The sequence below is a fragment of the Myotis yumanensis genome, unplaced genomic scaffold (genome assembly GCF_028538775.1).
Source record: "Myotis yumanensis isolate MYYU_CA2020_CCGP unplaced genomic scaffold, mMyoYum1.0.hap1 SCAF_1, whole genome shotgun sequence".
In the NCBI taxonomy this organism is placed as follows: Eukaryota; Metazoa; Chordata; class Mammalia; order Chiroptera; family Vespertilionidae; genus Myotis; species Myotis yumanensis.
This window is the reverse complement of record NW_027223752.1, coordinates 59,520,477-59,533,636: the sequence shown is the minus strand read 5'-3', so window position 1 is coordinate 59,533,636 and position 13,160 is coordinate 59,520,477. Positions and strand designations below refer to the sequence as shown.

The following is a 13,160-nucleotide window of genomic DNA, read 5'->3' as shown; positions in this document are numbered from 1 at the left end:
TGTGTATTCTCTGATCCTTTGGGAATACTCCTATTTTACATTGATAATTTACATCCACCACACACCCACAATTTAATTGACCAGGATCCCACTCCACCAGAACTGAACTTCAGAAAGAAAAGCAGATGCTCAGGGGTGGGGGAAAGATAGAAAGACACCACGGTTACCTGACAACTTGTCAGTTCACTCACAATGGTGAGTCAAAAACCAGTCACTGACTTAAGCACAGTGATGTAGTAAAGTCAATTCTTTTTCCTTTTTACCATTAAGTCAGTTCTGCTGGCTTATAGCCAATCACTTTTCTTCCAGTTGGTTAGAGAGTAAGGAAAAGAGGAAAAGCGCAGTGGAGACTCACTCACCTAAGCCACTGAGTGTGTACAGAAGGTCACTGGTGTCTAAGAGGACGGGTCCGTTCTCCTGCTGCCCTTCCTCTTTGTAGTACAGCTTGTAGCCCTGGATGGCAGCCGTGTCCTCAGCATCCTGCTGCCACTTCACAGAAATGGTGGTGCAGTTCAAAGGCTCCAAATGTAACTCTGGAGACCTAGGGGCTAGAAAAATTCACCAGAAATGTTATATATGAAAAAAACCACATAATTTAATTGAAAACACAGGAAAGTAGAGATTTCAGATGGCAAGCCAACGGTTGCAAAATATTCAAATCAACAACTGTACTATAATTTTCAAAATTTCACAATGATATTAAAATTTGAGACAGAACTAAATACATAAGATACTATCTAAAAGACTAAGGCATATAAATAAGAACAAAATAATATCTATATTTGTTTATTTTTTCAAGAGACAACAAGTACTTTCTAATTCTGACCATCCAATATTCCTCTGTGATAGAACAGGCATTACTATTAATCAATTAACACCAACAAAACCAGTCAGGTTACATTCCACATTAGTAAAAGAAGAAGGTATAGAATTTCCTAGTCTTACAGTGTTTCTATTAAACTGATATTTTAAAAAACATATGGCAATAATATTAATTAGCTCTCTATTTATATATATGTATATATATATATACATATTTAACTTTTGGTAATTCAGTTTGATTTGGACTGATCTGTCCATGAAAGATTTGCTGAGCAAACAAATACTGTAACCAAAAGTTTTACACACTAATGAGTTCTATGCAAAAAGGGACTACTCAATAAAAAGTTTAAATTTTTTTCAATTAAGTCCATGATTTATAGGATACTATTATTCATTAAAAAAATTTAAAAATATGAACATAACTTAAATAAGAAAAAATTGATTCCAAGGAATAAATACAGTTATTGTTCCTCAATCACCTTTAGAGATTTACCTTGCACACTTGTAGCTTTGGGTGTCCTATGTGAAGTCCATACCGATGACTCTCCCAGCCCCACTCTGGTGGCAGCAGTAATCCGCACTAGGTAGATACTATCAGGTTTCAGGCCTTTCAAAAGGTACTCATGCGTGGTCCCAGGGAGCTCCAGAACTTGGATGGAGCTCTCAGTGCTTAGGCGGAAGGACAGATGATAGAGCACCACTTGGCCCCTCCGATATTTGGCTGGGATGGGCAGCCAGGAGATGAGAATATCAGTGGGACTTCGACTTGTCAAACTGATTTCAGGAGGTCTCAGGGGAACTAGTCATGTAAGAAAACAGGTTGCTTATAAATATTTAGAATAAAAACTGTCAATCAGCACACCAGTAATAACTGAGTTCTCTTAACAGCAACATATAACATAATAACATAACAAAGAAGAGATGCCTTCAGCCCTAGCACAGGTTTTCAGAGTACAAATCAGGGGGGAAAAAAAGGAAAAATAGTGATAAAAGACCAAGCATAGCTTGTGTGTTTGAATCCTCATTCTATCACTTACTACTCTGTGTGATGTTGGCCAATTAACTTCTCTGTGTTTCTTCAAATATAAAATGAGGATGATAATAGCTCATTTTACAGTCTTTCCAATCTCAGTTAATGGCAATTATTTGTCTAACTCAAGCCAAAAACCTCGGTGTCATCCCTGACTCCTCCAAACACATGTCCACATTCAATCCTGTGGCTCGGCGATTTCCACTGCCACCCTCTTGGTCCCCATCACCATCACCTTTAGCCTGTATTGTTGCAATAGCCTCCTAACAGATTTCCCTGCTTCTGCCCTTGTTCCTACTACCTGTTCTCAATACATTAGCTGTTAAAATGCAAGTTAGATGCTGTCACTCTTCCGCTCAAAATAGCTCCCATTTTACTCAAAGCCAAAATCCTCTTTGTACCATATCTGCTTACAAGGTCAACTCCCATTAATTCTCTGCCTCATCTCCCACCGCTTTCCACTGGTTCCCGCCCCTTCAGCCACACTTGTGTTTCAGGCCCTTAGCAATTTCCATTTCCTCTGCCTAGAATGCACTTCCCAGTCATCCGCCTAGCCAGCTCTCTCATGTTCATTTCCTTCAGGTCTTCATTCAAATGTCACCTACTCAGTGAGCCCCTTCTTTGGTGACTGTCCAAAGTCTCAAACCCTCTCAACATTTTATACTTCCTTTCCTTGTTGCTTTTTTCCTTCTCCACAACACTTAGCACTATCTAACATGACTATTTATCATGTTTATTGTTCTTCTACCCCCTCTCCCACTAGGAAGTAAGCTCCTTAAGTTCAAGGACAGTTTGTTTTTGCTTTTTGTTCACCACTACATATTACATAACACATCACAGGTACTCAAGAAACATTTGTAGGATAAATGATGCACTAATAGGTAGAAAAGGGAAAATCAGTTTACTAAGCATTCCTTTATGTGTATGAACAAAAAAATGTTCACAAAAACTCACTGAACAAAGTAACATTACCATTTCTACTCTACAGCTGAGGAAACTGTGATACAAAGAGGTCAAATCACTTGCCCAAGGTCACAAGCTTGTAAGTGAAGGAACAGAGCACACATTCTTATCCCCTATACTCTACCAGCTCACATAACAATAGTTCTTCTATCATAGAGTTCTGTAGGGATTAAACAAGACAGTGAAGGAAAGGTTAACAGAACAGGCAGGGGTAAGCACTCCACACGTGTTAGTTGTATTGGCTGTGCACTGCTGTGCACTCCAGGAGACACACACACACACACACACACATCTCCGTTTGAGAAGTAGGAGCTTAGAAAATAAGAGAGACTCTTGCAGAAATCTGAAAAGCAGTGTCACAGGCCTGTATGTCGTCCACAACACAAAATCAAACATTAAATTTAAAAGTCGCAGAGTAAGGAAAGGTTTAAAGGAAAAAAACTTTGAGATCATAACTTAACTGGAATTGGCAAGCTTTAACAAGTTGCTTGCTATACTAATTTTCTTTCTTTATTTTTTTTAATCCTCACCTGAGGATATTTTTCCATTGATTTTTTTTTTTTAGAGAGAGAGTGGAAGAGAGAGGAATAAGAGAGAAATATCGATGTGAGAGAAACACATTGATTGTTGCCTCATGCACACGCCCTGACCAGGGCCCAGGCTCGGGAGGAGCCTGCAACCATGGTAAGTGTACTGGGACCCTTCAGTCTGCAGGTTGACGCCCTATGCACTGAGCCAAACCAGGTAGGGCATGCTTAGATTCATTTTCTTCAAGAATATGAGGAGTATACCTCATACACACACCCCCCCCAAAAAATCCAAAAAGCAAAACAAAAAAACACTAGCCTGTGTTTCACTTTAGACACGCATGTTAAGAGGTTGTTAAATGTAAGGACATAACTAGAGAGGTCATATGTACTGTGCCTTACTCCAAAATAAAACAAATTGAATTCAGTATTCAGATCAGTGATAACTTTTTCATTTAGTCAATCTCTGAATTTATAAGCATCTAAATACGTGGCATTATAAAGATATAAGTAAAAGATATGGGACCAAATGAACAATAACAAAAAGATTTGGAAATCATTTCTATAAAAATGTTTTTGAAAACTAAGGATGGATCATTTATTCAGGATGAGAAAACATATAAAGAGAAAACAGTATAATTAAGCATATTTCAAATAATTTCCTTTTCACACTGCAAGGTATAAACATGGGCCTTCTAGAGCCTCTGGAGAAAGAGACTTAGTTCTCTGCTACTGTCTTAATAAAAGGAACTTCCTCCACTGTAAGAATATATGAAGGCCTGCCACAACTCGGTTTCCAACCATAATCAGGTGACAAACTGAACAAGTATTACTTTCCTCCTTAAGTAGAATAACCATATTGTATCTAAAAATAAAATCTGATTTTATAATTTTTTTAACTGACAGGTATTAAATTTCATAAACTCCCAGTTTCAGAAGTCTAATACCTCTGACCTCCAGTCATTATATACACTCAGTATGTAATTGCCCTTATATTTATTCATGCCTAGAGAATATACTCAGTAAAAAATAAATAAAATTTTAAAAAAACTGCTATATATTTACAATTTAAACTAAGGACCTTGAAGAAATACAATGACAAAACTAGAATTTCATTAAACTTATATTATGAATTACAAAGTTTTCTTTATTCTTATCATGTTACTGTCAAACAGTGAAAGTCAGGTATGAAATAGCAAATTAGCCTTCTGATTAGCACATGTTTTTCTTAATCAACAAGAAGATATTTTCTCTATTTTAAAAAACATATTTATTTTTTTAATTGATTAAACATACTAATGTTCATACTTAAATGACCTAGGATCACGTTTTCTTACCATCCTCTAAAGTATTCTGTGTCACATGGTCAGACATCTGGCTGGCTCCCATTGGCATATATGCCACAATGTAGAACGTATAATTGCTGGCAGGTTCTAAGTCATCAATAATATAATGAGTTGTGTCATTTCCGATGACTACTTGATACTCTTCATTATTTAAACCTACATTAAAGAATCAGTGTTTAAAAATTAAGAATATTCAAAATAAAATTAACAAGACCATTTTCCTGCACTGTAAAACACTGGGCCTTGAGTCTAATCTCTCTCAGTTACCTTGTTACCCTTTAAAAAAAATGTGAATAGGAAGGTCTTTATTTTCTAAAAGTAATTTCATTTGTCTTGCTACAAATGACTAGTTTGCATTTTTCTGAATAAATCAAACTGGAAATAATTAACCTTCTCTAAACTCCATTAACATTAAGTCAAAACCCACAGCAGAGACAATGTGTGGCAGGAACACACAAAGCTTCACACTGCAGAATACTGTCACTCATAAGGTTAAATTTTACTTGCTTGAACTCAGGGCTTCTTCTTTATTTTAAACATAAATGGACAGACAGTAGGGAATGTAATGTCTCTACTCTTTATAAAAACAAACCAAACCAAAAGTTGTCCTGCAAAAGATCTCATTTTGCCCCTAGAGATTCTATTAAATTTGACTGACACATGTTGTTCTTTTATTTATATTGAAAGCAAAAGAACCGGGAAGCACAGAATGTGCTTCAGAACGCTTTGTTTCACAATGAGCTTTTTTCTTTTCTTAAGAGGAAAAAAATCCTTAGCAATTCTTAATAAAATATGCATGGCAAGGTAGGGAAGAGGATTTGTCTTTGTCGGATTTAATTCCTACAGAGCAAACCTGTAAAGTGGAACAAGAGCCCTGGTCGCGACTGTGCTTTGTGAATAATTCACGGTAAATGGATGTCAACTTAATCAAAACTCTCTAAGGACAGGGCCCCTTCTTTCCACACTGGATTTATAAACAAAACAGAAGGCAAATTCCACTATTAAGTTTTCCCACATTTCTGAATGAACTTGATAGCATTTTAATTAGACAAGATTACAGGCATTTCACAACAGACTGCCTAATGTCTCGTTAATTAGGAGCTGCATAGTACGATTTCTGACCTAGCAAACAAGGTCCTTGAGTTCGAATTAAAAGGCCTTGTTCTATTCCTGAATAGACCACTGAGCTGCATGTGGAGGCTCTAATGAAAGAACCATAATAGCGAACAAGAGTGGTCTCCACCAAAACCAGCATTCCTTTTACCTTCCTAAATCACTGAGAAGGGAATTAACATACTACAACAAGCTCAGCTATCAGACTTTCATTCTTCTTGCTACCATGACCCCTGATTTAAATTCAAAATATTCTTTTTCAAAATACTACTTCAAAGTACAAAAAAACAACAACAACAAACCACCTGTTTCTACAGACAATTTTATTATATCACCATTCATTGGGTGTTTGGATTTGTTTTTAATGTCTATTGCATACAAGTTAGGCTGTCTGTATATAAAACTAAAATCTGTAAACTTCTATTATGTTTTCTATGAAAAAAATCAATAGAGAAATATAGAAAAAAATATAGGAATCTCTAGGATTGGTAAGGAGTTTTTCCTTTTCCTCTAAAATTTTTGCCAAAAGGAACAATAAGGATAAAAATGGAATAGTTCAAAATAAAAATCTGAAGATAGATCTGGTTTCTACTTTTATATAATAAGATATCAATAATGTCTTATCCAATTTTCAGAGAGTTCTATATAATTTCAGAAAACATTCAAAATCTATAAAACCAAATACATGGGGAATTCGATAATGTTTACTTTCCCCTTTAAAAAGAACATGATATAGTGACTATATTTTACTACATTATTTTATTAAGCAGTCACACCATTGGTCCTATGTAACTGCATACTTAAATTGGCATACGAAGTCTTAGTTAAGAAATTTATATATTTGCTGAAATGAAATCCATAAACACACCACTCTATATTTTACCTGGCAGAGATGGTACTTAACTTATAAATAAAAATATCTTTTTTTTTATTAAATCTTTATTGTTCAGATTACATTTGTTCCTCTTTTTTTTTCCCCCCATAACTCCCCTCCTCCCAGTTCCCGCCCCACCCTCCGCCCTCACTCCCCACCCACTGTCCTCATCCATAGGTGCACGACTTTTGTCAAATAAAAATATCTTAAGCTATACTTATATACACAAAGTATATAATACTACAAAATTTAGAAAAAAATATACACCTGACAGACTAGAGACAATTGCCATAGAACTTCAAAAATAGTATATGAAAAATAAATATTATGTGGATGACGTAAGACATCATTCAGACTGAAAACAAATCCAGGAGTGCAAGTGGAACTTAAAGATAGACACTCCTCTAATTGCTTACCTTCTGCTTTCATGTAGTGCACGGAATAAGCGATGACTTTGTCTGAATTATAAAGTGGCCTCTCCCAAGCTAAAAGGATGGCTGAACTGGACATGGTTTCAGCGTGCACATTATAGGGAGCACTGGGACGGTCTTCTGACATTACTACGGTCAGTCGGGCTCTAGATAAAATAGATCCTTGGCTGTTCTCAGCCATGCACTGATAAATAGCATCATCTTCAGGAATAATCTGGTTAATTACCAATTTACTGAAGAAAAGAAAAAAATGTATTTATTTCTATGAAAAATTCTAAGAATAATGTAAAAATAAAGTTAAACTATTGCTATGTGTACTCTCATTTTAAATGACAAAAATTACTATGAACAAAAAAATGTATAGTCAGCCCTACTGAAAAATCTATATGAATTGCTTAAAATTACTCTTATTTTCTGAGTCTACATAAGTAAATACTTGTGATACCCCCAAATTCTGTTTACTTTAGATGGCAGCTTAATTTCTTTTTAAAAACTTGGCTTTCATTAAGAAAATATATTACTTTTAGCATCTAATTTATATAATATTGCAATGTGACATAAAATTGAGGTCAACAAAAATTTTTAAAGTTTTGTCCAACATAAATGAGAATGTTACAAAAGATTCATATTTATACTAATAAAAGTGAGTTCTTAAAATCATTAAGTTTGAATTGTGGAGGAATTCTTAGAAAATCAATTATTTCTTGCTAATTTCTTCATTTATAGAAGAAGGAACTGAGACCCCAAGGGTTAATATGCTTGCTTACAATAACTTAGCTACTTGCTCATTAGAAGTATAATTGGGGGGGGGGGGGGGGGCATGTGCCAGAGGGTAGGGGGGGAGGCCAGGGGAAGGTCAATGGGGAAAAAAAGGAGACATATGTACTACTATTTGTAATACTTTAAACAACAAAATAAAATAAAATAAGAACTATAAGGTCTTGGGGGAACTGTCCAACATTCATTTCAGTACCACTTCCATGATCTACATATAAAAGGATCTATGTGCATGCTGATATTACAATCTTAGTAAATTTCTTATTTTATTTTAGTGTTAAATACCAAGATAACAGAAGTACTTGATATTATAATCATAGCCATGTAACATAAAAATTACTAAAGCCGTTATATCTTATCTAAAATAGTAGCAAAGTGACACAGCCTACCTGTTGTACATTTTAATTCTACCATTTGAATGTATCTTTCTTCCATTTTTCAACCATGACATTTTGGGTGAGGGGATTCCTTCTGCCTGACATACAAATCGAGCAGTGCCAGCTCGAGGCCTTGTTAAACTTTCTGGCCATTCGACAAATAAAGGAGGAGCTGTTTTTAAAAAAAAAAGAAAAAAGAAAGAAAAATATATATTTCTGTGGTTCCAATAGGGAATGATACAAAGAGCCAAGGAAGAGTAGAGGGAAAATGACCAAGTCCCACCCCTGAAAGTATGTGACATTTTGAGCCTCCAGTCTACGCTCTACATCAGGGGTCCTCAAACTTTTTAAATAGGGGGCCAGTTCACTGTCCCTCAGACCGTTGGAGGGCCGGACTATAGTTTAAAAAAAAAACTATGAACAAATTCCTATGCACACTGCACATATCTTATATTGAAGTAAAAAAACAAAACGGGAACAAATACAATAGTTATATTTGCATGTGGCCCACGGGCCGTAGTTTGAGGACCCCTGATATAGACAATCAACAGATTACAGTTTTAGATTGGTGAATGGGTATATGGATTTGTGGGTGGGTGAGGAGAAAAGAAGCAGCTTAAGTAAGAAGGAATATAATGGTATACAGGTAAACAGAAGGGTGACTTGAGAATAACAGTTATATTTTAACATGGGACTTTAATTTTCTCCTAAAAATTATCATTAGATTAAGAAACTTCAGCTCAACCTTCATACTGGTAATATAAAATTCAAAAAAGGTGGAAGTAAGCTATGAATGAGATAAAACAGCAAATGTGAAAATGTAAGATTCTCTGGAATACAGAAAAAAAAGAAAACATACCTAATACAGTTAAAGTTGCCATGGCAACTGTAAAGTTTCGTGTGCCTGGGATAGTGGCCCGACAAACATATATACCAGCATGTTGCAGCTTGACATCAGATATCATGAGATTACCATTTCCAAGTACCCGAGTATTAAAGACATCAATGGACTTGTGATCTATTTCAGAGAGGACACTTCAGTTAAAACAATGTAAAACAGAATCAAAAATTAGTTCCGAAGATCATTCTCCAAACAATCCTATCATAAAAAGTATAAAATTCTCCACACTGAAACCATTTCTCTGTACACTCAAGTACCAAAAAGTTAAAAACCACCTAATTGCCAAACGTGTTTTGTTATATTTTATCAGTTTCACTATAATGAACAAAATTTAAAGAACACCCCCCACCCCCTGAAAACATACCAAGACGGCTCCAAGAAATGATTGGTTTGGGACTTCCTATGGCCATGCATTCCAAAACAACAGTCTGATGGAGAGATGTTGTTATGTTCTGTGGACCTGCTATAATGGTTGGTGTGTGGAAAGATTTAGACTCCTTAGCTTTGGAGAGAAAAAGGCAGAATATAAAAAATAAATTGTAAGTGAAAATATCTATTTTAAGTTATTCACTTTTTTCTTTTTTTAAAACTCACATAACATACAATTCACCTATTTGAAGTATAATTCAATGGTTTTTAGTATTTTCAGAGTTGTGCGCCCATCACCAAATCAATTTTAAAACATTTTCATTACCCCCAAAAGAAACCCCATACCCATTAATAGTCACTCTCCAAGTTCCTCTTCCCATAGCCCGGCAACCACACTAAGCTACTTTTTGTTTTCTGTCTCTCTGGATTTATCTGTTCTAGACATTTCATTAAAAAAAGAACCGTACATCGCATGGCCCTTCCTTTGTGACTGGCTTCTTTTAACAGCATAATGTTTTCAAGATTCATCCATGTTGTAGCAGTACCAGTACTTCATATCTTTTTATTAAACAATAACAGAATGATTATATAAATAGAACACATTTTATTTATCCATTCATCAGCTGATGGACATATGAGTTGTTTCCATATTATTCATTTTTAATTGAGGTTGAAAGATTCATTGAATACTTTCACTAATCTTTTTAAGAATTCATGTGACAACAGGAGGAAGGGAAGGAGGAGAGTGCTTTTGTTTCTATCTTTTATACCAGGAAACTGATAGATAATACCTCAAATTAAAACAAAGCATTAAAAATATAATTTCAGTCTCTTAATGATTTTCAAAACAAATTTTTTAACTTTACAGGGTCTTTTGAGAAGTAATAGCTCTTGTGAAGAGGAAACAATCAAGTGAAGTTTAACAGTGTCTTTGGTCCAAGTTTTCTTCCACTACATTCAAGTAAATTTAATTATTTTAAAATAAAAATCAGCGTCTATGTATAATTCCATTTTAGTACTATATATATTTCTTCATATTAGTCTCAAGCTAATTTCCCTTTTAATTATATTCATGTATGGCAAAATGAAAAAAATTATGTTCACTTAATGTTAACAATAATACTTTCTGAGCATTGGAATTTGGGATATTTTAAAACTATATTATATTTTTATACTTTTTAAAAATCTTCACCTGAGGATGTCTTTTGATTTTGGAGAGAGAGGAAGGAGAGCGGGGGGAGAGAGAGACAGAGAGAGAGGCATCAATTGGTTGTTGCCTGTATGCACCCTGACTGGGAATTGAACCCGCGACCCTATATATGTGCCCTGACTGGGAATCAAACCCGCGACCGTTTTGGTGGATGGGGTGATGCTATAAACAACTGAGCCACCAGGTCAGGATATATCTTTGTACTTTTTTTACTTTTATAAACATTATTCTTTACAATAAGCATGTATTTTTTTTACAAATGCAAATTATGATTTTTCTTAAAATAACAAACAAAAAATACCAAACTGGAAACAAGTATCTCTTTATTGACAATGGACAATTCTGGTGGAAATGGATAAGTGTTATTTTCCTTTTTGTATTTCTCATATATATATATATATATTTTTTTATTTATTTATTAATATTAGAGGCCCAGTGCAGAAATTCATGCACAGGTAGGGTCCAGCCAGCCCACCCATATCGGGGCTGATCGGGCTAGGTGGAGGGGACATGGGAGATTGGCTGGCCAACCCCACCCCCAATCAGGGTTGGGGGGCCAACCGGGGGTGGGGCCAGCCAGGGGGGAGGGGCTGTGGGCAGTTGGCGGGCTGGCCCCACCCCCTTGGTGGAATTCCTGATTGAACTCCCCGTCAAGGGGACAATTTGCATATTAGCCTTTTATTATATAGGGCTAGAGGCCCAGTGCACAAATTTAGGGTCCCTAGTGGCTGGTGGTGGCCCGTCAGGTACTCCCTCCCTTCCCCCAGTTGCTCCGCCCCCTGGTCGAACTCCCAGAAGAACTCTTGGTTGAGGGGACAATTTGCATACTACACTTTTATTATATAGGATTTTTAAAAGTGAAATATTTACAAAAAATCAAATCTTTCTTAAAGATATTGACACTAACATGACATATAACAAGCTAGCCTATGAAAGAAGAGTTGTTTAATACATAAAAATGACCATTTTCCAAATAGATTACAGTATTTTAAATGAAACTAAAGTACTATTTGATGGCATACTAGTATAGCCAGAAAATAAAAAATTAATAGTTGTGTCAATTAAAAACTAAAAACAGAACTTCTACGAGGTACCTGGAATCACTGTTAGAGAAGCCTCCATACTTTTACGCCTGTGGGCTACAGTAGCAGCAACACAACGATAATTTCCAGCATCCCTTGGGCCAACATCATAGATCTGCAATACCCCCGTTGGTAGGGCAGTTATCCTGCTATGAGAAGAAAGATGATTAAACTCTCTGTAGTAGATTTTAACGTATATTCTATGATAACATTTCACATATTCAACCCTTTAAAGTGGCCAATGCATTACTTTACAGACCTTTTAATATATATTAGCTTGATTCAATTATTTTCATTTGTGTCACCACCGTTCCCTAAAACATAACTAACAATGCAGTGTCTGGTTTGTGTACTTCAGTTGCAGGCTCCATCCCCAGCCCTGCTTGGGTGTGTGCAGGAGGCAACCAATCGATGTTTCTGTCTGTCCCCCATTCTCCCACTCTCTCTTAAAAAAACCAATGGAGAAAATATCCTCGGGTGAGGATTAACCAAGAAGTTGATTATTGACACCATCTATGAAAATGAGTTCCATAATGGTCTTTGTCCCATATAGTCTCATGAAAAGCTGTATTTACCTGTCCATAGTTACAGGTAGAGTTGTTCGATTTAATTCCCATGTTATAATTGCAGGAGGGTTTGAGGAAATCTTGCATGCAAATCTAGCAATTCCACCTTCTTGGACCTCAGTAGAAACGGGCTGAACTTCAAATGCAGAAATAGCTATAAGAAATTTTGACAAATTCAGAATACGTACATGAACTATTAGACTATACTTAGGAATAGCATTATGCTAGATATTATTTATCAGACTTGGACTCTTTCTCAGATGTTAAGACCATCCTGATGTAACCAACACAAAAATAATTTAGAGAATAATTATTTAAGAAATCACTGAGCAGTTGCCCAAATCAAGGAGTCTTTCCCAGGATGAAATTCTAGCCAAGTTCTTAAGAAACTTACAGCCTGTGCAGAGAAAAAAATTTAACATGACTGAAACAAAACAAACAATTAATAAAAGTATTTAATTACATACCAAACTGTGGTACAAACTTCAGACACTACTCTATTTCAGAGGAGAGGGAAATCAAGGCAGACAGATTAGAGAAGTAAAAACCATTTACAGAGATTGGGGTTTTTTTTGTGTTTTTTTTTAAATATATTTTATTGATTTTTTACAGAGTGGAAGGGAGAGGGATAGAGAGTTAGAAACATCGATGAGAGAGAAACACCGATCAGCTGCCTCCTGCACACTCCCCACTGGGGATGTGCTCCCAACCAAGGTACATGCCCTTGACCAGAATCGAACCTGGGAGCCTTGAGTCCGCAGGCTGATGCTCT

General features: G+C 35.8%; 1 protein-coding gene across 1 annotated transcript in view; it reads right to left on the bottom strand.

Moving 5' to 3' along the window:
• The window catches only part of PRTG (protogenin), a 124,574-nt gene that overhangs the window by 48,674 nt on the left and 62,740 nt on the right, over window positions 1-13,160 (bottom strand). Inside the window, exons 3-11 of the mRNA XM_070404461.1 lie at window positions 12,398-12,542; window positions 11,835-11,971; window positions 9,526-9,663; window positions 9,120-9,278; window positions 8,273-8,432; window positions 7,092-7,339; window positions 4,680-4,844; window positions 1,316-1,621; window positions 360-548 (exon numbers count right to left, since the gene is read on the bottom strand). Of these exons, the coding sequence (XP_070260562.1) occupies window positions 360-548; window positions 1,316-1,621; window positions 4,680-4,844; window positions 7,092-7,339; window positions 8,273-8,432; window positions 9,120-9,278; window positions 9,526-9,663; window positions 11,835-11,971; window positions 12,398-12,542 (1,647 nt within the window). The remainder of the gene's footprint in view (window positions 1-359; window positions 549-1,315; window positions 1,622-4,679; window positions 4,845-7,091; window positions 7,340-8,272; window positions 8,433-9,119; window positions 9,279-9,525; window positions 9,664-11,834; window positions 11,972-12,397; window positions 12,543-13,160) is intronic.